Source organism: Seriola aureovittata, chromosome 18 (assembly GCF_021018895.1).
Source record: "Seriola aureovittata isolate HTS-2021-v1 ecotype China chromosome 18, ASM2101889v1, whole genome shotgun sequence".
In the NCBI taxonomy this organism is placed as follows: domain Eukaryota; kingdom Metazoa; phylum Chordata; class Actinopteri; order Carangiformes; family Carangidae; genus Seriola; species Seriola aureovittata.
In genome coordinates, this window is record NC_079381.1 from 9,063,821 (window position 1) to 9,091,526 (window position 27,706).

The following is a 27,706-nucleotide window of genomic DNA, read 5'->3' on the forward strand; positions in this document are numbered from 1 at the left end:
AATGAATTAGACATAAATACGAGTGCAGGGAGGTGGAGAGAGTCTGTAACCCTGACTGTACAAAAATATATAAAAAGAACAATATCACTTGATGGATAGTGAAAAGGCAACCACATAGACTGATAACAAAAGATCCACAAGGGCTCACATTTACCATCACCATATTACCATATGTGTATTATAAACACAATATCAACATTTGATTTTTAAAATATCACAGTTGATCTGTATCATCAATACCGGTAAATTGCAACACCCATAACTGACACATAAACACATTGAACTTAAAGGCTTCACTCACATTTCCACCTTACATTTTGATACAATCGCCTTCTATCTGGGGTTAAATTGGCCTGTGACTATCTGGCTCCCAACGTTGGCACATAAGCTCCCAACTGTCATTAGCCTGAACCAAACCCACAATCTAAATCTAAATCTCTAATATTTCCTTCCCTTAAAAATTTATTTTGAGGAAATGGGTATTATTTAAAGTCACTGCAGACATTTCTTGTATGATCAAACAAAGGAACTGAACTTTAGATGCAAACTGTATTGATTCTGTAATCACAAATAATGTTACAGCGGCACCTGCATGTTTTCCATCACAAAATAGGTTTTTCTTGTTTGGTTTTAGTCCAATTTGCAGTATGTACGAATCTACCATTGGTAATGTTGGAATCAAATGAAGTTAATCCGGAAGGACAGAGGAGTGGACAACAGGCAAAGAAAGAAACATAAACACAGAAAAACAGCAGCATCTAATGTGAATGATTGCACCGACACTTTGAGTGCACCAACCCTGACCAGTGTCTGCGTCTGCATTCCTTTTGCTATGAAATATGACTGTTGATTATCTGGCCTTCTTAGCCATGAAATTACTCTGCTTTGTACTCTCATCCAAAAGGGGGGTGGGGTGGGGCTGCAGAGGGCTGGGGAGGTGGGGAGCGGGAGGGTTCGGGTGCCTGTGAGGGGCACAGGGACATGATTGTGTGAAGGGCATTGAGGGAAATAGAGAAGAGGGGGAATTAGGGTGAGAGGAGAGGAGCTTGGAGGGGAGCAAGAGAGCGGGAAACGAAAAGCCTCAGTGATCCTACAAATTTGAGAGATTGTTCGGGAACAGACGGAAATATAAATCATCTGAATTGCCTAATGAATTTCTGATGAGTGTTCTATAAACTGCAGGGGTATTATTTAAAAATGAACAATACAGTTCTGATTATGCCAGAAGGCGACCTCCTTTACTGGAACATTAAAGAGTCTGTCAGTTTGCCCAGTTCTACTCAGGCTTTGTGGAAAAGTGGCTATAAAATAATTGCCCTTCAAAGAGTGTACCTGGAGGTCTGGTTAGTGCATCAAGAAAAGAGATACAGGTGTGTGCGGTTAAAACCTGTAATCGTGCTGTAAACCAGCCCTATTGTGAGAATATACATAACCTATACAGTATATGATCCAACAAGTTTTAGGAAAATGTTTAGATTCTATTTTGTTTCAGTGTTTAAACTGAAAGCCAAAACCAGCAAGTTTACCTCATTAAAGTTAAATGATATAACCAAGTGGCAACCTCTGGAGCTGTGAAAAAAAATGAAGACAACATGGAATTGTCAAAAACTGCAGTTCTCGAAATGTCCACTTGAGGCTGGCTCCAAAAGCGACTCAATCCCCATAGACCAGTCCCCAATCCCCAATGGCCAGTTTAACAGCAGAAATCAACACGTTAACAGCCTGGTACAAAAAAAGGTTTTGGTCTGTATAGCTAATTTCCCCCTTTTGTGGCAAATATACAGGGGATGAGTTTTATTATAACTCACCTGCCTGAATTTTATTAAGGTTTAAAGTTCTGCATAATTGAGGGTGTGTTGCTTTGAGTGACAGGCGGGTTAGCGTATGTTTGCCACAAACGTCTTTGCCCATTTTTGGATTAGCCGGGAGTTAGGTGGAGTGCCAAGATGGGGTTGGCAGAGCAACTCACTCAGAGCTTCAAAACCGGCCTTCAGAAAACCTATGAATGATGTCATGGAACCTACATCCATCTTTATTTACAGTCTATATAACCGATGCCAATTAAGCCACACATGGCAATGTGTGAACCCAAGAGGAATACAGAACAAATTATAAATACTCATGTGTGTGATTGATACCATAAAGTTATTTTATTCACACTTGCGCAGCAAGGTGTTTGCACCTGTTACCCAACCGTATACACAATATAGTAAACGTCACTAAAAGCAGCCCTAGGATCATAATGCCTAGTGAATACACATTAAGCCCCTGGTAAGCTTGATTCAAATTTATTTGATTCAATTTTTTATTCATGATTATATAAGAATGATCAAAGTTAAAGTTTGGGGGTTTAACAGTCAAAAACTGAAGAAAATTTGCTTCGTCAGGGCTGTGTGGTTTCATCAGATTTGATTGAACGTAGCCTGCCATATAAGAACAAGCAAACAACTGCACAACTGTCATGACATAGTGATTCAAATGATGCTTAGTTCTTACTGCCTTTGGCAGAACATTTTGTGTTCTTGTTCTCTAAAACCAAATCTATCATCCTAAGAACCTGACTGAGCAAATAGATTTTCACACAGCAGCAGGATCTGCAGCCCATCATCACGTCAGGATACACCACCGTCCCATTTCCCAGTCTAAATGAGCATCAGTGCCTCAGAAAAGCAGCAAATTCATCCCATTTGCTCTACAGATCAGATCCCAGATCCCTTACATTCACTTTTTCTGTCTGCTCGTCAGGTGAGGTGTGTGCTACATGCATCAAATGATGTGACACAGTCAGTATGTGCTGAACCTTGTTCTGAACTAATAGTAGTAGTAAGTAAGTAGTAAATAGTAGTAGTAGTAGTAGTAAGTAGTAAAGACACAGCTTTAAATATTGGACACTCTGTTTTACATGCATGGGTATTTGTTGGGGGTAGGTAGGCCGCAGCTGTTCTGACACAGAAAAGAATAAAAATGAAAACATGTCTGTGATGGTCTTTAAAAACCTCACAGTGACCCACTTTCATCCCTGTCATCTCATCCTTCACTGACCTGCATCCACCTGTCTCTGACACAACAGAAACACGGCTGATCCCATTGTATAGCATGTCACTCAGAGGTCACCGGAACCTTGCTCGCTTGATGACCATGTCGCTCGCACCCTCTCTTCTCCTTTTTCGCATTATGCTAGAAGTGTTGAGAATGTGAACAAACTAATCTTAAACACCAAATCCTGAAGCTCTGAATCATCAGGGTAAGTGCTGGAATCAGTAGCTTTTTGCATTGGAGCTCCCCTCACAGGTGACTGACAGCACCCACATTCAACTGTCAGCTCAGCCATGATATACAGCATGCCGCTTCCTGATTAAGAGCTTACTGAAAGACTGTGAAAGTCACACAAACAATTCTGATGCTACAGATGCATGGGTTCCTGCGCTCTTAACCTACTGCTTAAAGAGGTTTCCACTAAAAGAAACAGCAGAAGATTGAACCTAAACTCAATATTATCCAAAGCTGAACTGAGAAAAGTCAAAAGCAGCACCTTGACGTGGCGGTGATGTGACCGCTGAGGTGCATACTGATGTGTATTTGAATAATGATGTGATCTCTTAGCTACAAAACAAAACAAACTACACAGTTGGTGAGTATGAGTCTTTGTACTGAGCTGAGTGAAATGATCTGAATGAGTGAAATGATCCATCAATTTACTGTGTTTTGGTCCAGTGCAGCTGCACTGAGGTGACGCACCAGGCAAACGCTGGTGAGACTTTACAGGAATGCAGAACGAGGCACTCATCGCATCGGATTGATTCGCCCCTTCCTGTGAGATTGTCGTCACAATCTTCATGTATGGGACACACTAACAGGCAGGTTTCATTGAGCAAAGCCTGTGGATGACGTGAGGTATGAGGAGATCAAACTCTTGCCCGTTTAGTTTCACTGTTTCTATATTCTATGAGCAGGTTTTAATACTATGTCTATGAAATGAAAGTTTACAACAAAACTCCTAAAAACTGCTGTCCCATGCAGCACTTCCAAACTTTATTCAGTCATTGTTATATTTCACTTTAAATGGCCAGTGTATCCCATGAGATTCAGACTGTAAAACTGAACATTCAGTTTTAGAAGGGTTATTAAATTGTTTACTCCAGTTGTTTTTGGAAAGAGATAGAAATGATTTTTGTGTTTTTCTCTTCTTGCCCGTTTCACAAAAATGAAAACAAAGGTCCTAATTTTGCGCCCATGTTATATGTGATGGGACACACACATCATTACAAGTCCTCCAACCTGAACAAACATATAGGTCTTTTTTTCTAACCCTCTGATACGACCCGTAGGATGGTCTCCTCCTCCGTCGCCACGGCTACTATAATAACGGTAATGGCTTGGTTAGGTTCATGAAATGATAGTGATTTGGTTTAAAATAAGTACTTCCTCAACATTAGACGGTCTTTGTTGTCATGGTTACAATAATAACAACATGGTAAACTTTGTCAAACAGTCATGGATAATAGAACATAGACTGCTACTCTCACATGGGAATTGAACACCGCCCTCCTGTGTCATATCCCTGTGTTGTGTTGACCCATACATCCAACTCAACCTCCTCCTGACATTTTTATACAATGTCCCCGCACTTTTCCCTTTGCTACTGTCACACTTACTAACAAAAAAGCGTAACTATGGGTCATAATAACCTGCTGCACTAACGACCTATGGGGATGGCAGGCTCCATCTTCGATGTGTGTTTTTACTGGACACGATCAAGATGAACAGTCTTTGGGCAGTTTATAGTATTTGACATGACAACTTTCTTACCTATGAAGCGTATGATGCGGCGTATAAGGGGGTTGAGGTAACAACAGTCTCCTGTCACAATGGTTTTCTCCTGGGCCAGGAGAGCTTCCCTCGTCGATTTCATCACATACATGGACACCTCTCCGATGAAAATCTGCACACGAGAGAGAGACAGAAACAGAAAGAGATTGAGAAACAGCCACAAAAAAATAAAAATAAAAATAAAAACCCAAACAGAAAAAGCAAAAGAAACACATACAGACAAGGAAGGAAAAAAAAGTCTGGCACCCCATTATAGGGCAGAGGAAACATTTTGCCCCCGTCTGGCCTGTGTACATAAACCACTGTGTCTTAATGCAGCCTTTTCTTCAGCTCCATTATAGTGTGGACATTACATCAGGTCTAATGGAAAAACTGCTGCTGGACACACAAAATGAAACTCGTTGCAAGCCGCCTTGGGTGATGCAGGCTGCCACAAAAACATGTGTGTGTTTATGACAGAGCGAGTGTGTGCATATGTGTGCACACATCTGGTTCTGGCCTTTGGTATGTGTGTTTGTTTGTGGTCACAAAAGAATTTGTTTTGAGCCCCAGGACAGATAACAAAACTCCTGTGATTCCTCCATCCCTTCTGAATGTGTTTTTGTTTGTTTTTGTGGTTCTCATGAATGTAATTCTACCCTATTTATTACTTTGTGGATACGAGCAGCGAGAGCAACCGATGTTGTGATGTTAGGAGACTCAGAAAAAAATTAAGAAGCGAGTGGGACTGACAGCACTCACATAAAATGGGTATGAATGTTTAAAAGCTTTGCTCTGGATTCAGTCCTGTCTGGATTTGTCAGCATGAAGGAAGTTGAATTAATATTTTCAAACACTTTTTTTTTCTTCCTCTGGATGATGAGTGACATAAAGCATGCAAATACTGAATCAAACTATCATCAAATGCATTATGACAGAAAATCCATCCTTTTGATGTATAATGACCCAGAAACATCTGTCTTCCAATGCAAAGGCCTTTATCTTCAGATAGACTAGCTTTAAAAAGCAGGCAACTTGTAGCATGTAGTTTGTTATGGCTGAGCAGTGGTGGTGGCAAACCAAAATGCATTTCATAAAGGCCAAAAAGAAGGGCCGGTGTAAATGTAACGGCACTACAGGCTGTGAATCCTGGGTTGTTTAAAGGAAAATCCATAGCCTAAATGTAAACAAAATCATTCATTAGTCTCCTTCAGGTCTCATTTTAATCACACTCAACAAATTATTTAGGTAGATTTTTTTCTTATTGCACACATTTGCAAGTCACATATGCTGTAATACATCTGAAATGTGGGTCAGTTTTGCTCAAGTTTAACTTCATATCTGGTAAATAAACTTGAATAAACAACATTCAAAGCTGTTAGCAATCAGTTCCTTTCAATCCAGCTCCTTGAAATGCTGCTAATCAGTGAGTCATTTCCTGACACTTTTTTTTTTTCTATGAACATTTTCAAGCATCTATAACGATCGCCTTGAGGTATTTGTCTCACTAGAGTCTGCTTCAACGGTGAAAAGGTTAGTTACTGCTGACTGATCGCCTCATTTCAACTCATGTTAACACCCACCCTCCTTATCCTACAAATGTCATGAGAAGTGACTTGAAACAAATGTACCATGCTGGAAAAGTGAGAAACAACTTGGCATTCAACTTACACGGAGATGTCCGGGCAGAAATTGAAAAGGTTAAACAACAGACACAAAAAAGAACATGCATATCTCTCACAGGGCGCCTAATTCGTAGGAGTACTTTGGACATGTAGAAAAAAGAACAGATTTATGGTTCATGTACTATCTCAATAACATTGACCTATCCACCAGTGTAACACATTTACGGGAGCTCAGGTCCGCATTACCCTTGAAAGTCCATAAAATACTTTACCTCTGACCATAACTGCCCACAGTATTTAGGAGAAGCATTCTTTATGCATTTCACCCTTTTTTTTTTTTTTTTTACACTCGCACATTAAATGTGACTGTTGAACACTGTGGAGGACCATAAATGATTCATGGTGCGGTTCGTTCCATCATACTGACGGCCAAAAGTAGAGAATTTTCAATCAGAAAACAATCAAGTGCCCAGCCTGAGGCAGCAAGAAACTTGTGTTGATTCTTGTACTTTAGAAACTGTTTATATTGTTTGATGAGCTTCTCAAATTCTAATAAAAAAAATCTTTGTGGTTTGAGTTGAGTATTTATTGGGAAATATGAACTAAAAGTGTATTAACCAGCTAAAGCAGCCCTCAGAAGGACCCAAACATCCCAAATAACTCAGATCAGAACATTTCCCTTGGGAAGCAATAATTTCTTTCTTTCCCTGCTCCCCATATTTCATTATTATTATTAATTAATAATTAATCCATTCACAATTGGAGCTGTTGTAATACAAATCACACCCATAGATTGTTAAGAATAACAACTGTCCACCAAAGGTTTCCCAACGAACATTTTGTTTCTTATATTCAGGTGAACTGCTGCCACACATCTCTGTAGAAGCAGGAAATCCAAAGCTGGGCAACAGGAACCACAACTAATGATTATTTTCATTATTGATTTATCTCTCGGTGGTGGTAATAAATGCTCATCACATATTCCCAGAGCTTGATGTGACATCTTCAAAACACTTGCTTTGTCCAAAACCCAAACAAAAAAAGCAACTTTTTTTTTCTTGATTAATATCAATTAATCAATCATCAAAATGTTTTGATTAATAATTCAATAAATTAAACAGTATTAAAGTTGCACTACTAAAATGTTTTTATATAAACAATAGATATGAACATGTGTAATGTGAAAGATGTCCCCACACTCTGCAGGCCCCCATGAAGCATTTTAGCATCTTTCAGCTCATTGTTTTGGTTTCTCTACTCGTTGACTCTCTCTGCTTTAATCATTAAGGTCTCCAGCTGCAGGAGGCAAAGTTCTGATAGCATAAAACAGCTAAAAGAAAAAACTTAGTTACCAGCAAGAACATGGTGGAGCAATTAGGTAATGAGACACGTACTTCCCAAAAGTGTGTGCAGAGACCAAAAACAGAGGTGTAACAGTGAATACTGGACCTACATTCATCACCAAATGACGCAAATTCTGCTTTGTGTCAGCTGGATGTGTAAACTGGCTGTTTGCTAACTCATCAACTTTCTAATGGCATATGTAAAGTTGTTGTGTTTACAGCTCATTGTGCTGCCCCTAAGTGTGGCAAATAAAAAACTATTAATGCTGCTTTAATTTCTTCTTAATGAGCCGATAATTTTCAGTATCGCTACCAAGACCCATAAAAAGCAGTGGAATTATCTATCAAGGAGCCAAATTGGTAAAGAAAAAAAGCATTGGCGTTGCAGATTTCCTATTTAAGCTACAATCCTGCTCAGCTTTTAAAGGAAGTTTATCTTTTCAGCAACTTTAGTCGCCAACATTAGGCAGCCAGTTGTTTCTGTTGGACACACACTTGACGAGAACAGCATCATGCTTTCATCCTCTTGGCTCTGAGAGTGAAGGATGACTGATGCCTTGTCTGTGGCTGAACAGGTTTATGGACCGACGCGTGAGTACGACCCATCTAACCTCCACAGCCTCCCAATGGTCCGGCCATGTGGAACAATCTGCATAAATTACTGCCTCCCTGCTAATTGGCCAACATCCCAGCCTTGTCGTCATTAATTCTGACTGGCCACCTCTCTGGTTTATGACGCATGCGGAGATGGAGCGATATACAGTGTCGAGCACAACCTAAGCACCTGACACAGCACTATCAAAGGGCACAATTAAAAAGTTAGGGATGGCATACAGATGGATAAAGCGACTATGAAATACAAAGGCCACATATATACCAATGACAGAGAGGTATGGGAAGTGACCAGCAGTGTTGAAGCAAACTTTAACAGCTGACACAGCACACTCCACGGAGGAGCGTGTGATCAGGGAAAAGCAAGATAAAGGAAGAAAATATTAATCTTATCAGGATTTAATGCACTTTATGTAAAACTACACATAAAAAGTTTAACTATAAGAAACAAAAGAATGTGACTACATTGATGAAGAAGAAGAAGCAGAATGGCAGGAACAAGATTTAAACTTTAATTTGAAAAAAGCCAATATTTTCTGATAGTAAACTTGTTTTATTTACATATTTTTGTGAATCAGGACTTAATCTTAAGTTACTTTATTAAGTTTATCTTTACTTTTGTTTTGTATTTCTCTCTTCATGTATTTTGTGGAGTAATCAGTGCAGAAGACTCTGTCACAACCGCACACAGATGCACTCTCGCCAAATCAGCTGTAAATAATATCGTCTGTCACATTTCCCAGCCAATCGGAGCGCTCTTCCAGATTTTAAACCAATTTATTTTATTTCACTGAGTGTGTGTCAGAGTGAGTGTGTGTGTGCGTGTACAGGTGGACCGCTGATGCATCTCCACACCAATTAGTAACGGGGAGGAAATGCGAGCAACAGGATGTGTTTTATTTGTTCAATAAAAGTGGTAATAATTCAGGTCTTACTTCTCCATAACAGACCGGAAACAGCACTCAGTGTTTAGAGCCTGGGAGCAAAGGAACAAAATGTCCCAGATAATAAACAAGTGAAACAGGAGGAAGCAGAACAGTGATATCTCATTACAAATAAATGGGTGGCGCCTGTCCAGGAATGACACATCTTTAGCAATCACCTCCGTGATTAAGTGCCTCTTGAAATCGTAATAGAAAAGGAAGCTGTCTGTTTGGAAAGGAAGTGAAAGCTGCGATATGGAAATGGAACACATACAGTACACTGCTAAAAGCCTTCTCACGGCACTTTTGCAGTCTATAAATTCTGACTAAATTTTGGATTTGCTGCAGAGCATTCAATAGAAGATGACGAGTAGCCCCCTGAAGTAAGTTTGAAACATCACCATGTCCAGATAGATACATACATTACAGTATAAGTAACTCCACTGGTGTAGTGGCCACTGAAGATGTGAGGAGTATAGCTACTGTGAAAATAATGGGAATACCACTTTTCCATAAAACATAAAGACGTGTTTTTTGACTCTTTTTTTTCTCGAACATTCTCAACTGTTTGTTTTAGATGACTAAGTCAGGATCATCATCATGTAACTGTGACATGCTGAAGTCATGAATAAATGCTGGGGGTATTGAGCGAGTTACAGAGCTCTACACACTGCAGTAAGAAAAACACATGTGAATACAAGACACAAGCAAATGAAGAATATCTTCACCAATTCAAAGACGCATGTGCAGCACTCTGAAAACAGAAGCTGCACAGAAAATAAAAGATGGGAAAATCCATAAACACATTCACCAATTGGGCAACACGCAGAACAACTAAACCTACTGCAAACACACACACACATTGCACAAACACATTCAGACAACGCACACAAATACAGCCAATACAAAGGCACTGCAGCTGACAAATGAAAAATGAAATTCTGAAAAATGAGCTGACGACTTAAGCATGAGATATTGCTGAGATATTATTGCAGACGTCTGCTAGTGTCTACACCTATAAGTATAGCGTACAGGATAACATAGCCTATATCATTTAATAACTCAATGTGTTTCTGTATTTGCTTGTGTTTTTTACATTTGTAGAGCAACTGGTGAAGATGTTTTTTCATTTGATTATGTTTTATCCATTTACATGTGTTTTATCTATTTGCAGTGGGACTCAGTATATGAAAACAAATTAGTTATAAAGAAAAAAAAAACAGACTGTTGTGAAACAAAATTTCATATGCTGAATGCAACAATACACTGCATTCACACTGAGGAGAGACTGGGAAGGGGTTGCTGCTGATTGGATCGGACAGATTCAGCTGATTGGTTCTGGTTGGCTCTTTCTTCAGAAGACACAGATCACATAAAATAAGGCTCTCCTTTGTGCACGGTTCCTCTCTTTGTGACTCGGTGTTGCAGCAGGTATATACGTCAGTGAAAATGATTCATGCATACAGTGTTTACTTCCCCACATAAAAGAAAAGAGGAGGCTACACTGCATACTGGTACTGTAACACTACACCACCAGCCAAATCCCCAATTCTTTATGTTTTAGTTAAAATACATAATAGACTCATGGACTCACACTCCACTCTTTGGCAACAATTAGATGGCAACTATAGAGTCTTTGCATTTTGGTGAACTACAGTGGATCTATAGATTTCAAATGTGAAACAATGCATTATTATATTAAACGGACACATGCCAACACTCTTCAGGAGGTGTTCAGAGAATATTTGACGTGGGTTTAATAAAATAATAAATGAACTGGCACAGGGGCCCAGAGACATACGGCGCCTGGTCTGGTGTGCGCAGCTGGAGTCAAGACGCATGGAGCAAAACTGACACCTAGTGGCTGTACGATGCTCCTTCTGTATGAGGCACACACTATGTATCCACTGGCTTGTATTCATCTCAAACCATCACGCAGCTTTACAAATGAACAGCTTGGACAAGAAAAATTATATCTAATAGAGCCTTTTCGCAGTGGAAAATATTGACTTGTCTTTGCCGGTAACATAAGTGCAATTAATGGGGGCTGCACTCCACTTAGCTTTACTGGTGTGGAGGCCCTGCCACTGTGTGTGTGTGTGCTGTATGCTGGCTGACACTTAAATGGAACAGAGCCATTGTTAACGGTATTAATTAGACCTGTGCTTTTTCCTGCTATGACAAGTCATCAATGAAAGTCATGTCATGTCTGCCATGAAAAAGCGCCAAGTTTCTCAGCATTTCCCAAATCCGTACTACACACCAATTCTATTTAGTATGTAGCTATTATATAGTAATAGTCACAGTATACTGTTTTAGCATTTAGTAACAAAAACAAAAAGAGAAAAAAAATAAGCACACCTAACTATTTTGTACTAACAGGAACTTTTTGTACTTTTTTGTCTTTATTTTCTGGAAATCAAAATTAACCACTGTATGCACACTGTCTGGTTTTGAGCGTTTGGTGCCTTTTCCAGGGTGAATACAACATAAACAAAACCTGCTCAGAATTAGTATGTAGTGTGGATCAGGGACACAGCTTCTGTCAGCTGTGAAAGGACAGAGGCTCTAGCTCCATTTTCATCTACAGGAACTGAATCAAAGACAATTTGACTTTCAACTTATGCTGAAGAGTCAGCACTGCATTTTGTGGTGCCAGACAGCAAATAACAGGTCAAAGAGACACTGTATAAAGTTCAAAATACAGAGCCAATAGTTGAGTCTGTGAAATCAGTGCCAAACATATCAGCTAACCCATAAATGGACATGGAAACAGTCTTCAATCAGACAGTTAGTTATGACTTTTTCTTCCATATTTTGGCAGAGAAACTGAAAGGGATAGAGGGACAACCATTATTATTATTCTACTGTTACAAAGGCAGGTCATGTTCACTCTGGTTAGGAGCATATGTTAGTTGTAAATGAAGGCTGTTAGGATACTGAGTGGAGTGATGATTATTTCATAGCTACATTTTTGGTGATATTAGTTTATAAAGGAATCAAAGAGGAAGAAGAATAGTTTCCAGATGTGAAAAACTGTAACAAATGGTTGCTGTTCCAGAGAGAAGCAGCGAGGCTGAGATGGAAAAGAGCCTGAATAAACACACCATTATTTCCATCCATACTCCAGAATGGGGCGTAACAATCCGAGGAGTCGCCGGTTTTTTACACACTTGTGAAATCCACACATAATGGGTTTTACTCACTATGGCGGTGGGAGCAGCAGCCACCACGCAATACAGGATGAGGGGGGGGATGAAGCCGGACTCCTCCGTGCCAGGGTATGGCTTCATGAGCTCAGCGTCATTACAGAAGAAACCCTGCACATGCACGCTGAACAGGTCCGTGCACTCCATGTAGTAGGCCAACAACACCGTGCCGGACATGATGACGAGCTGGAAGAAAAACATGTTGGAGCGAGAGCGAGAGCGAGAGAGAGCGAGGGGAAAGTTGGAGAAGAGAAGAAGAGGAAGGAGGGGAAAAAAGGGAGAGTTGTTAGTTGTATATCCAGTGCACTGCAGGCTGTCTTCGCCGATTCAGTTTCAGTAGTTTTAAAAAGTCGATTTTCTTAAACGAGCTGTTTTGTGGCCGGTCTCTGAACATCACTCCGCTCCCCTATCAGCTGTGACGTGCTGTGACAGGTTTTAATACAGAACAACTGCATAAATCCTCTAAAACCACATCTCTTCTTTTCCTCCCCCCCACTCTCTCTCTCTCTCTCTCTCTCTATCAAGCTAACTCTTGTCGTGTACAAGCATCCCCCACCACCACCGGCACCACCAGCAGCAGCACCACCATCACTTACCACCTCCTCTCCACCCTCAGCCCCTCATCCTTTTATCCCTCCAACATCATCCTTTGTCTCTGGCCTCCTTTCACTCTCTTTCTAGAATCAGCTGCAGGCAATTCTTCTCTCTCTCTTTTTTTTTTTTTATATATATATATGGTATCTTTAGTCACTGATAACGAAGCAACACTGGAATAGAAAATGTAAAAAAAATAGCAAGGGCTTTTAATGTGGTTTCTCTGAAAATCATCTGCATTTGTGCCACTCAGCCACTGATGTGCCTGTAATGCTGCCAATCTAGCCAACCTGCTGGCACTATCCAAGGGTTTTATATCAAAGAAAAGTAATGAGATGTTTTCATATTTTAATGTTTGGGAGACACTGCCAAAGAAAAGAAAAGCCCCATGACGTCACCGGGACTGGAAGACGTAGGATATCTTAGTCAGGCAAACGTGTTGCCAATTAATTTAAATATTAGTCACAATTTCCCTTTAGAAAAAGGAATAGAGAACGGAATAATAAGAAGCTCTATTTATCATAATAAAGGAATAAATAAAGTATCAGATTTTTTTAACTAGAAAAAACAGGACACAAGCAGTCATGTGTGATCGTCTTTCACCTTTGTTTGCTGAAAAACTGCAACCTGCTTAATGTTTAATATTATGAATGGCTCCTGTGATTCCTGAAACAGGGTTAACCCAGCTCTGTGTAATACTTCATTCCAGCACCAGGTGTCACTACGCCACTGCAGAAGGATCAGTATATAAAGGAAAACAACACAAATCTATGGATGTTCATACAAGAACTGTGCTCCACAGACTATTAAGACTGTGCATCTTTTATTAAGAAAAACTTTCTTTAATATCAACATGACTGTATTTTCTGTCAAAATAACAGATATAAACAATGTCAATCTAAACACTTTCTGCAAACTTAAAAAATATCAACAAGAAAGCACTCTAAACTATGTTTTAAGGGTAATGTATAAGGTAAGATAGTTTATATAAATGTACACATTTCACTGATAATACATTAGCCACAAGATCACATCGCGTCACGCTAGGTGGCTATCATTAATGCGAGCAAATCCCATACCCGTGGTTACGCCCACATCTCCAGTCTGCAAGTCTGACCACCAAACCAAGTTTTTAGTTTGACTAAGTGCAAGTGAAGTAAGAACAACTTCAAAGTAAACCATTACAGCCTCATGTGTTTTCTAGTGACTAAAAATTCAGGTTTCCCATAATAGAACGGAGCTTCTGGACTGCATTTCCAATAACATACCCTCACCTGATTTGTTGTGTGGCTTCTCAAACTCTAGATCCACAAAACCATCACCTCTTCTCTTATCTGACTCATTCACTGAACTTCAAAAACCTCTGTTGATACTTTGTCATATTAAGCTTCAGGGAAAGAAAAGAAGCAACATGAGAAGCTACATGCTAACATTAGCATCACATACATCTCTTATGAGCGCTCTGACTACTAACTGAGAGAACACAAGCTACAGCTCAGGCTGTTTTGGTATAGGCCTACACTGAAGGGCAGCGGTTCTCAACCTGTGGGCCGCAAACGTATTGTAAGTGGGTCAACAAATCATTTGCAAAACAGAACAATTTTAGTGAAAGAATGTAATTATAGAAAGAAATTATAAAAAAAATGTTTTAAAACAAAATGATCTTCAAAAACATTCAAATATTTAGAAACACTTTTCATTGTTTTTTTTCATTTTAAGGCATATCACTGTGGCCAATGTAAACCAATGATAGGAACTTTTATGTTGTCACCAGCCAGACCACTTTGCCGCCAGACCACATGGTATATTTGTTTGCCATCTCAGTCTGATTGCGTGCTAAAAGATTACATTCATGGCAAAAACTGGAGTATCAAAATGGATAGCTGGTTAACACCAGGGAGAATTAAAGGGAAAGCGAGACAGATGAGGAATCGACAAGTGATCTCCCCCATCAAAAAAAAAGAAAAATTGCAAATTTGCAAGAAATCATCCTCATCAAACTCTCAGACTAATTTTTTCTTTTCTCTCAGGCATTCTTCAGATGTCTGTTTATCAAGTAAATCAAATTATTTTGGGGGGAAATGTTGAGAAACACATTATTTATATGTTAAATGGTTAAATCAGCATCCATCATACAGTGGTGTGATCTTAGGAACACCACAAATATCATGTGTGCCTGCAGTGAGTATTATTGGGCTCAGAAATGTCAGGTACCTCAGTTCAGCTGATGCCATTATGTGGGTTTAGAGATATCAGTCTACATGTACTGAACTGTCAAAACAGAACTGTCAGTCAGCTGTCAGTCAGAGAAGACACACTTTTGAAAGCAACAGCTCACAGTTGTTGGCCTCGTTCTACCAGCATAGCGCTTTTTATGTTGCCATGGGCTACCGCTCACAGTGAGCTGTATATGATTCCTTGTGGATTTTCCGAATCAGTCACTAGAACAAAAGTAAAACATGCGAGTGCTATTACTGATTATCAACAATGTATCCTGTCCAATCAAGTCAGCTGACCTGAACTATGTGTTGTTTTGTGCAACAACAAAAAAAAACCAAACAAATAAATAAATATATAAATATGGAGGGTGTGTGTGAAGCAGACTGGACAATATGGCCGGCGGGATTCAGACAGCGAAGGCACGAAAGCAACAGAGAACGGGAGAGAAATGCTGGCAGAATGTGTTGCAGTGACAGATGGCGACGCTGAGATGTCCAGGTGTGCGTGCCCGTGTTTGTGTTTGAGTGTGTGTGCTATATTTGTTTCTGGGCCAACTCTCTGAATAACACTAGTTAGCAATATCTTTTGCTTTCTCCTGTTGTTACAAAAGTGGCCTGGCATTTTTTATTTTATTTTTTTTAACACAGTTCACATGCATTAACAGCTACTGCTATGAGGAACCATCATAATTGTCTGCACACCACATTACGGTTGTATTCATACCGAACAGCAACTAGCAAAGTAAAGCCACTCAAATAAAGAGAAATCTTCTTGCTCCTCTATCTTTAAGCAGCTTGTCCACACACAGCATCCAAATGACGGAGACAGACGGAGACGGGTTAATTTCATGTTTTTATGTTGTTCCACAGACAAGTTCCAGCAGTGTAATCGGCTACAAAATTATTCATAGGTCTCCTCTGAAAATATGTAAATTCCTTCGCTTGTAGAAATGCCATGTAATACCTTGTGTGATCGCATACCTAAGGATGTCAGGTTTACAAGGAAACACCTGGAAAGGGATTGGGCATATTATCTAGGGGGGTGTACACCAGAGTACACATGTTGAACTTTACTATTACTACTGTGGGTTCATTTACTTTGACTTGCACCTTATTTGCATTTGGAAAAAAAAAAAAAAGACCAAAGCTTGCCTCAAGCTCATTTACAGCAGCAGCCACAGTTTCTGGTAATTCACCAGCCCGGGTTCAGCAGTAGCCCTAAAAAGTCTAGGCTGCCAGTAGAAAGCACTGAGCGATAGTTTGGAGGATCAAGATGCCCTTGAGCGAGTTCTGGACCATTGCTTCCTGACTTTATTCCTCGCAATCACATCCTCTCTTCTAGAAATCTATAAAGCTCAAACATCCCTTCTATCACTCACCCCACCTCCTTCTCCTTCTCCACACCATAAATCATAGAGAGCCATAAACAACCAGCGAGCCGTCGGGACATCATGAGAGTCATCGGGCTGTGGCAAATGACCAAAACAGGCCGTGAGAGACAAGCAATTTCAGCTTGTCGGGCATGATCTGACTCCTCTCTCCGGTCTGTTCTGTATAGTCCGCAGCAGACACCGACTTGGTCGTGAGTCAGCCCTATAATTACTTTCTGATAAAGATGTCGAAGTGTGCCTACTCCGTTGAAAAGAAAATAGCGGTGCAGTCACATCCCTGGAGGCCGTTCGCCATTTCCGTGAATTCTTCATGAGCTGGCTTTTCTGTGACAGTTCCACACCTGGACAAGTGTCCCCTTTCTCTGTGTGGCATAACTTGTGGCTCCATTATATTCACTCCACAGCCAAGCGTCATGCTGCATTAGCTGTGTGAAGGGCAGACTGACAAGAGTGGCTGTCGTAAAATGGGCAATACAAAGTTACTGCAGCATGCCATTATCCTTCTCCCTTGGAGGGGACAATTCACCTCTTTTACCCAAGAGTGTGGCGGGGCATTTTGGTGCAGCCACCTACCTCTGTTAGGTTTTAACAGGCTACATTTCACTGGAGAATATCATTTCAGAGGGGGAGGACAAGAATTTCCCACCGCTACCGTTTAGAATTCAATGACTTATGGGTCCCCAACAAAGTAATATTCTTCTAATCCTCTTCGTCAACCTCAAAACTCCCTTCTAATCAATATTTTCAAATGAACATTGGATCACATAAGTAATTATAATGTGACTGAGGCTGCTTGTAGTGATGAACCCACTGAACATTTTCACCTGACACTGCACTGTATGTGCTGTTATAAACATTACACATTATAAACAACGTCTATAGTTTAAGTCATAAGACTGATAGCTCTGGTAGATACAGTATATATTTGCTGTTATGGCAGATGAAATATGACTTTGTTGTGTATTTGTAATTGACTTCTACACAGCCAGTTTCATCATAATAAAAATCCAAACCTAATTAACTTTTTTTTTTTACCCAATCACTCCCCTTCTGCAACCTTTCCAATCTCTTCTCCTCTTTGTCTCCTTCACTCCGAAATCTTTTTACTGTCAGTCCCACAGCACATCTCCTCCCTCTCACCACGGAAACAACCAGGAAAATGTTATATAAATCCAACACCGGGTCCTAGATTTTCATTTCACCGTCATGTTGTGTTAGTAGAAAAACAGACCGACAGAGATGGGCATCTTAGCCTGACTCGCCCCTGGTTTTACACCATATATTACACTATCAAACTTGTCCTGAAGTGACCTCAGAGACAGCTGATTTCTGTTTTTTCTAGCATGTATTCAAAATACTATGATAATACATGTGACAATGATGAATAGTCAGCTGTTAGATGTGAGTATGGACCCCAAAACGAGAGAGAAAATTTGTCTTTTACAGTCTTTCCTGAAAGAGAAATGAGAAACCACTGCATAGACGGCTCCTCTCTTCCTCCAGGCTCATTAATATGTTAAGTACAGCATCTTGTGCCATTCATGGTTTCATGAAGGGTCATCCAATCTCTGTGGGGTCTGTCTAAGAATTGAGGGCCAGATTTTCTAAGGATGTGTGACGCATTCTGCCCCAAATACATGAGGTGTATTAATCAAGCAGGCACACCAGGCTGCAGTAGTAATAGCCTCGTGTCTTTCTTTCCTTATGGATGTGACTGCATTTGCCTCAGTATTCTAGTGAAGCATCAGCTGTATCAACACCTCCACCTGCTGCAGTATGAGCTGCTGAAAGGCGCTGCTCCACCACCACCACCACCCTTTGTGTATTTTCTATGTCTTTTTCACTTCTCAAAAAATAAATCCTCTCTCCTATTAGACAAATAATATAACTAGTCCCAGCTGTATTGTTACAATCAAGAGTCTATCTCATGTAGAATTCAGCTGCGATGGGAGTCAGAGTGGTGGAGTTGAGATCACCACGTTATCTTTTTTCTAAACTTCGCAAACTCATAGAAATCCCACTGCTGAACTGTGCCTACAGTCAGAGCTCTCCTTCTGCTGCCTTAGTAAATCAGGAACTAAAACACACACAGATTGTGCGACAGATTCAATAAAAACCACAGAGCAGATTTTATTTAGATTATTTTTGGCCCTTAAAGTGATCGGTAACACAACTTCTTACACTGGCTTCTACTCCATGCTGGAAACAGCACTGAAATGGCACTTTGATGTGGGAATTACATTTTTCTGGCATCGGCCATGACTCAAAATCCGAATGTCAGGAGGGTGAGTGCTACAAAGTAAACTAACATTAGAGAAGTATGTGCAAAAAGACAATCTGCTGTCATTTACTCTAGACAAAGATGATGAGGATTGTATTTGTCAAAAACAGTACATTGTGGAAAACAGCTCTAACTTCTGCACCATCTCTGTATTCGAGCTGTTTATCCTGAGTCCCAGTGGAAACAGTTAGAATGACCTTTTCCCTTCACTAATTCCCTCTGGTGGATCCCAACTCATCCCGACTCAAGCCCCCTGCCATGTCCTCGGTATGCGGAAGCATACGTAACACTAACATAAACTACCTCATAGTCCTGCATGACTGGGTTTATTTTTGTCATAATGTTCCCACTAACAGTAACTGCATTTATTGCCAGATGTATCCTAATTGCTTTTTTTCATTAATCAGCCCTAGTCGCTCTTTATCTCTCCTCCTAATATGTAACCTGGCTTGTAATCAAGTTCCAGACTATACCAGCCCTGACTGTAACTTAGATGGTCATTAACAGAGCTAAGCTACATACATTACTACCAGACAGCAGCCAAAATTTGCAACTTAGCACTTATTCAACAGAGCTAATCTACATACTAGCTGCCACCAGACTGTATTTTCCATTTCCTTTCCTGCCTGTTCGAGGACTCTTCACTGCTGGGACTCGGAGAACAACAGGATTTAATGTGCCCACCTCCTGGGTCAGCGGAGGTTAGGCTACATAGCATTTATTCTTCTTTTGGTATAATTTGAATCAGCATCTTAAAAAAAGAAAGCAACAATAACTAATGGGTGGGTCTAATAGTATTTTCAGGCAGACAGCTGTTTATCATTAGTTAGCTAATATTCTTCACCCCTTGGGACATAACACCACTCACATTTTCATACCAGCTGGATATTTTTTCCACTTCAAAAAAAAATGAAATGATGATGAAACGGTTCAGATGATTTAAATGACATGTTTCATGTCTAATCTGTATAAACTAAACTAGCAGGTTTAATTGGGCCGTGTGCTGCTGCAAAACTAAATTTAACATGCGATTCCCCAGATAAAAGCCCCCCCCCCCCTTTTTTTTTTAGAATCCCCCATGTAAAAGACGGTATTGCGTCAGTGCAACCATGAGAGAGACGGAGCCACATCAAAAACAAACGGTCCCTGAGGGGAAATAATGACAGCCTGGAACATTATTACACCATACTGGTGGAGGAGATTGAGCGAGATGAAAGAAAGAAATTATCTCTGAGGCTGACAGAGGTTAGTCAGGAGATTGCTTCTTTTACAGCCTGGTGCAGGTGATGTGAACACAGGGAAGTTTTCATTTTCGTACAAAACACCTGAAAAGACTTGGTGATCCTAGTTAGATTAATAAAAGCCTGGGGCTCTGTGCATTACATAATCTCATCTGGAGGGGAGGTACAGGATATATCTGTTCTCTCCTCATTCTTCACTGCTCACCTTTACAGCTCTGCCTTTAATTAATCTCTCACCCTTTTCGCAAACCTTTCACTCCTTTCCCCCTCCTGCTTTATTGTACCTTCCTCATCCTCCTCTTCTCTCCTCTTTTTTGTTTCTCTCCTCCCATGTGTCCCACCTTCCTGTTGCACTTTCTCCCAGCCCTCTCATCCTATTCTTATTTTTATCCCCTTTCATCTCACAGCCCTGTTTTCCATCTCTTAGTTACTCCCACAGTAATGGCAAACAGCCACAACAAATGATGCTCTTGAGGTTAAGTAACGGATGAAAGAAACGCAACAAGTTACATGACTAAATAAACAAATCATCATAAATAAACATCCTCCCTGTCACACTGCCTCTGGCACTGAACTACAGAGCCCAGCTGCTCCAATCAGGACGCTGGGTTTCAGTCATGTGACGGCACTGTCCCTCTGCCGTGTTCTGTTCGTGACAGGCGGGGTGAGTAAGAGAAAGAAAAAAAAAGAGAGAGAGAGAAAGAAGAAGAAGAAACAAAAGGAGCAGGAAAAGAGCGAGGGGCACTGAGATGGAGTGATACAGAGGAGGATAAACTAGGTGGGAGGGGAGACATAGGAGGAGATGAGGGGAGAGACAGAGGGAGGAAGCAGGTTCCACAGAGAGAGGAGGGGCAAGAGAGGAATGAGGCAGTGAGGATGTCACAGAGACATCAAAGAGTGAGAAAAGGAGAAAATAGGGACGAGCAGAGTGAGACAGGGAGATGGACAGGATGCCTCTGAGACCTGAGTGAGGAAGAAGGGGAGCACGTGAAAAAAGACTAATGAAAATCAAAGAAAGCTTGACACTCAGTGGCCTATTACAGTGTCTCTTAGGAGCTTTCCTCCTGTGCTCTGCTGCAATATGGAGAAAATGTACTATACATACGGTCGTCAGCAAGATTACACCAAATAATAGGGATGGGCGACAATTCAATATTCTAATTCATCAACTTTCATTGGTATCATATTGTGATGTTATGATGATATGTTATCATTTTACAAAGTTGGTGTGCAAATGAGTGATCCCAAGCTAAATGTGACCGATAAAAACATGGGTCAGGTCTACATATTGGGATATAAAGTGTCATTTCATAAAAATACCATCATGACAGTCTTTATTTTAACCTTATTTACGCTGCACTCCAGCAATTTAGGATTGTGCTTCCATAATGTTGTTGAGAGACAGATTTAAAAAATAATTGGGACAACCGAAGCAACAGAGGCCAGTATATCCTGACTTTTAATCTCAAGTTTAAATCAGGCCCTCAAAAACACTGGGTCCTACCTTTCCCATAATGCAACCCATCTTTAGTTAGTCCCTCCCTGCCAGGTAAATGCTCACGTCTTTCAAACAATATGCCGCCAGGTTGTAACACATACTCTCTGCAAAACAAAAATGTGTAGTCTTCAAGCCTGAGCTGTGATAACCCTGATGACATCATCCATTCCCTATAGAGACTCTGAGGACATCATATCACACAACTGTCTTCACAGGCTGAGTATTACTCTCACAAGTTAAGTGAATTTGATGTATAAAAGTGTTGGAGCTGACAACAGATTCAAGTAGATGAGAGGGGCGACAAGGGCAGAGCACATAATGGTTTTTAAGAGGGGACCATTTTCAAATCTAATAAAGCATTGTGAACAACTCTGTCAACAACTTCCTCTCTTTCTTTATCTTGAGCAGTGATACTAACTGATGTAATAAAGCAATATAACAGCCATTACTGGGAACTGTAATGGTTTTAATTTCCTCATGCCCGAAACATCAGACAGACAAATCCTGGTGGAGCTTCATCAATAACCAATAACAGTTGCTTGCTAGTCTGCTTGATTGTGGTTGGGCTACCAGCAATGAGAAACATTGAAGAGATTAATGTTTCTATGGTAACAGTGGCGTCTCCAACTAATGGGAATAAGCTAAACTACATGATGTAGCTTCCAACTGTATCTCTTGAGTAAAACTGAGTTTACTTCTGATCATTAAAATAGACGGATAAAGACATTTCACATTTCTTCGGTCGGAGTGTTTGTGACTGTCACACTGTTTCTAATTATAGAAAATATAAATCCAAAAATGAGAAGAATGGTTAGGAAAGCTAAAGTTTTAGGTCCAAGGTCACATTCAAACCAACCTCAATTTCCCCTGACACCATGTTGTTTGAGCATGAAGCTCTCATTACTGATCAGCAATGTCCAGCTGAGCATTTCACACCGAGTACCAGCCAAAAGACTTGAAAGCTGTAAATGAGCAAATTGCTATACAATGATGACAGGCTGTCTAACAGAAGGACTTTCTACAGTCTTTGTGATGATTAATTATGTGTCACAATTCAGAAGAGCATTTTACTGAGAGGACAGTGCTTGCAGTGTGTGTGTGTGTGTGTGTGTATGTGTGTGCGTGTGTGTGTGTGTGTGTGTGTATCCAATGTGTTTTTTTTATGGTAATAACTGCTGTGCAGGGCAAGGTCTAACTTAAAGTCTGGCTGTGTGGGAGTTACGTTGGAGTTTTAATTGACTATAGGTGATTTAATGTGGTGGCAGTGCACAGTAATATATAAACCATATACCTCTGATTAGTCTGTTCTGCACCTTTCCCATGTACCATTCTTAACTCCGGTATTTTTTAACTGAATCAAGGTATACGGGAGGTTAATACCTTTTAGTCACAGAGTATAGCTAATATCTAGCATTAAACTCTGTGAAGACTAGCAATGGCAAACAGAAACTTTTCAGAAAAATTAAAACAGAAATAATCACATCAACTGGGTGGCAGATTATTTTTGCCATCTCTCCTTGTTCAACGACACAAAGCTCCATTGAAATGACTGATATCTGACTAATCAATAAGTGTGTGTGTGTGTGTGGAGGTTGTCTCACAAGGGAAAAGAACAATAATGTTATTGTTACCGCAGAAGAATTGAGGCAAATAAATAAGACAATATCCCATGGGGCCTTGCACCAAAAGCAGCGAGGAGGAACGTCATCAATCAAAGGGGAAGTGATCACATACGTCACATTTCACTTATCTCATTTACCGATTCACTTATCCTGGAGGTCACACCATCATGGTAACATGTAATACTCAACACGGGTGGCATGAGATAAAGGCAGAGGCAGGAAGAGAGGAATGTGACAGTAAACTCATCTGAGACCACTATGCAGGATGTTTCCTTGGAGAAGTGCGTATGTGAGGGAGAGAGGAAGAGGAAGAGAGAGAGACAAAGAGAGAGAGGGAGAGTGGGAGAGTGTGAAAGAGATAGAGGGACGGAGGACAGTAATGCAAGGCGTCCTGAGACATCTCTCTGATTAAGGACTTTCAGCTGACATGGTAATTAAATATGGAGGAGTATGGAGGAGCAGTACAACTCTTTTACACACACACACACACACACGGCTTTCTACTCATTCCAACACTTTACGCTCTGGTTAACTGTGTATAATTTAGCAGAAGAGGTCATTTGCTAATGATTAAATTGTTACTCAAACACACAGAGAGAGAGAGAGAGAGAGAGAGAGAGAGAGAGAGAGAGAGAGAGAGAGAGAGAGAGAGAGAGAGAGAGAGAGAGACAGACAGACAGACAGACAGACACAGACACACTCACACATACAATCCCTAAACCAGGATTAAAATGCACATATGCATGAATTTTACAGTTTGTACAGAAGAAGGCAGATTATCACACACACACACACACACACACACACACACACACACACACACACACACACACACACACCACACACACACACACACACACACACACACACACGCAGAGTCTCTCACCTCTACAAAGATGAAACATGGGATGATGGAGTAGCTGCGCAGGGTGTTGTTGGACGCCATCTTGCCTCCTGTCGGGAGACTTCTCCTTCAGGATTCAGGGCAGCTCAGTCTGCAAAGACGGGAACATCGAGTGTCAGCGCTTATGATCTGATACTGACACAAATGCACCAATACCATTTCTAACTGTTACAGTAGATGTACAGTATGTTATCGATGGTCCTCGCTGATATGGACTCTTGATGAGGAACCGATCACCTGCAGCTAGAGAGTATAATTTTGTTATTACATTTCAAAGACTTGATGACAGTTAATTGGACTTTATAACATCTGCCTTTACATCTGCAACAAAATAAAGGGAAAACAACAAAAACAGCACATTGTGGAAAACAGCTCTAACCTCTACCCCATCTCTGTATTTGAGCTGTTTATCCTGGCTCCCAGTGGAAACAGCTCAAATGACCTTTTCCCTTCACTAATTCCCTCTGGTGGATCCCAAGAGCACCCAGAGCAGCTATAAGACTCAAGCCCCCTGCCATGTCCTCAGTCTACCCTTGGGTCTTCTCCCAGTCAGCTGTGCCCATAAAACCTCCAAAGGAAGGTGGACCGGAGGATTCCTTAGCAGTTGCTACAGAGTCTGGGGGTTACACTTTTATCAACTAAAGGCCTGGTGGGTTCACCACCTGCAAGGCAAAGAGCAGGGACTGGGTGGATAAAGGCAGGGTTGAGCCAGAGTGGTGAAAACTGGAAAGTTTTCTAAACCTCTGCTTTCTACAAAATATAAATCATACAAGTATCTATCAAGACTTTGAAACACCCTGGGTAACACTTCATCTAAATCTAAAGAGCACCATACTGTGATTTCTGTTAGCGTTACTCTGACGTTGGTATTATATTCTGGTCCTGTTTGTATTCGATCACATTTCTCTGTCAGTTAAAGCCTTTTTTGTTGCACTTTTATTGGCACTGACTCCAAGACTAAATTTCCCCTAAAGAGATAATATTTTTCTACCCATATCGGCTTTATTAACGTGACTTATGCTCCCTCTGGTTGTAAGGGAAGGCTCAGGGGTTCAGGTCAGAGACGACAACCACATTGGTAGAAATGATCTCCTGCACTCAAACTGGCACTGCTTCCATTCTCCTCCTGTCATCTTGTTTTATTGCGTTTTATAATGGTGTCGAATTGTCACAAACAACAGCAGTATAAAACAATAGCATTTCCCCATGAAGAATAGCGAGCTGATTAGTAAGAGTGTGGGTCAAGTCGATTTGTGTAGTGAAAAGATGAATACTGGAAAAATAAAACCTTATTTGCTTTTCTGGCTCCAGCCAAGGCTGAAACAGCTTGTCAGTCACTCGTTACATTGTTTTTAATTGCTGAGCACAGGATAGTACGAGAGGTGTCTTGTTTCCGTGGGTGTAGATTAGGTGGGTTTTAAAAATGTCCTAGAGAGCCAGAAATGTCAGTATCTGTTGTAGTAATTGTTGATTTATTGGTATTAATCAACAAAGCTAGGACCCCCTGCAGATACGTAATGTTCATAAATGTGTTATGGGGCTGTAATTGTACTTAATTCCCCATTTAAGAGGAACATTGTTCCCAATTTGAGCTATCTCTTTCTTCCCACTCTGCAATTCTGAGTAAAGGCAGCGAGTGTGGAGAGGAGGTGGTTTGTTGTAGAGCCAAGTTGGAGAAAAAAAGGACCAGTGGAGTGTTTCAAATTCTCTATTTATAAAAATGTTTTTTTTCTTTCTTTCTATCTTTCTATCTTTCACTGATCACCACTGGAGAGACGTTATAATTGAATATTGCTGTATATTGTTGTATCTTACATAACTACATGGCACGAAATAGCAGCGAAACAACCTAAAGATTGGTTTGTGCATGAGGAGTTTTTGTGATAAAAAGGCTCTTATCTGAACAAAGCAGCACAAAAATTCAACAGGAACCCAGGGCTGAACAGTCAGGGTGATAACAAGGATCACAGCAGGATCTCACAGGGCTGAGGGGCAATACCTGTGTACACATGGAAAATCTATTTAGTACTCTAATGTCCACACTTACCCTTTTAGAAACATGTGGGTGTGTCATTTTCACTGCATACGTGTCTCTACTTACTGTAGCATTTAGTGCCTCAACCAAGGAGGTTATGTTTTCACCCATGTCTGTCTGTTTGTCAGCAGAATCACGCAAACAGTTCTGAACCAATTTGCACCAAACTTGGTGGAGGGATGGACCATGGAAGAACCCATTTAATTTTGGTGTCGATAGGGTTAAGAAATTTTGGTAGGAATTTTTTATCACTTTCCTAAACACTGCGATATAGGGCTTTCTCAACAAGTCCTGCAACCTGAACCTGGAGACAGTCTCTGCAATTTTCGATATTTTCGTCATTTTCAAAAGGAAAAAATGCATTGATCATGATGTAAAAAACCTGCCATAATAATGCTGTTGTTTCATACAATTTGGTGCAGCTGAGACGTGTGGGATTGCTTGGCCTTGGCGGATATATCCGCTCTACTGAATACCATTGTAGTTAACTCTGTGCATGACACTAGTCGTTGGTGATTGTTTAGGCACAATATATAGTGACAGCAGCACAAGCAACACGGTCACCACAGTTGCTTGTAGTTGCAAGTACAGATTGCAAAGTTTCCTCTGCACACCTTACATGAAGATCTACTGATCCCAACTCTCATCTCAATTTGAATCCAAACGCTTCAGTCTCACTGAGTCATCAGACGCATGCAGACAGTGAGGCTGGCAGGCCTAATCAGTCCCCGAGTGCCTGTCCCATCTCATTTAACACTCAATCCGGGCTAATCAAAGCGACATTAGATGGCAACAGCCTGACCGCCGCTCTCACAGCTCTCTCACAGCGCTTCACCCGCGCTTCAGCAAAACAAATGTCTGTTGGTGTCTGTATATAAAACACCAACAGTTCCAAATCAGCACGGAGACCTGCCACCCTGCTGTGTGACACTTGAACATCTTAACACTGGCGTGCGTGACTGCAGGTGACAGGAGCAGCAGAATTTAAGCAGACAATGTTGTAATTTACCTTTCTCTCCTCTTACAGGAAGATCAGTGCAAACTCGGTGTCAACTACAGAGCTCACTCTCCTGTTGGAGTACACTTCAGTAGGGTGGATAGCTGTCAGGTGAGATTGATGGATGGTCTCCCTGTTCACTAATACTACAAGCACCTGCCTGAAAAGTCTTATATGCCATGTAGATTTAATTGCTTTCAGTAAATCCATAAAAAAAAGCTACTGCTAGACATCCCTGCTATCCGTCACGGTGCACATTAACAGTGTAATCGGTCTCCAGTGACTCAGTGACTTTACACATTATGGCAGGTGGGGTAGCATCAGCCACAGAGAGGAAATTGAGTTGTCATCCCTGTAATGTGGTAAAAAGCCCCCAAAATTAAATGACCATACTAATCACATT

General features: G+C 40.7%; 1 protein-coding gene across 2 annotated transcripts in view; it reads right to left on the reverse strand.

Annotated features, from left to right (window-relative positions):
- The window catches only part of plppr1 (phospholipid phosphatase related 1), a 50,060-nt gene that overhangs the window by 10,731 nt on the left and 11,623 nt on the right, over nt 1–27,706 (reverse strand). For both annotated transcript variants that reach the window (XM_056403949.1, XM_056403950.1), the window contains exons 2-4: nt 24,254–24,362; nt 12,519–12,707; nt 4,810–4,942 (exon numbers count right to left, since the gene is read on the reverse strand). In XM_056403949.1, coding sequence (XP_056259924.1) covers nt 4,810–4,942; nt 12,519–12,707; nt 24,254–24,313 — 382 coding nt within the window. In that variant the 5' untranslated portion in view covers nt 24,314–24,362. The remainder of the gene's footprint in view (nt 1–4,809; nt 4,943–12,518; nt 12,708–24,253; nt 24,363–27,706) is intronic.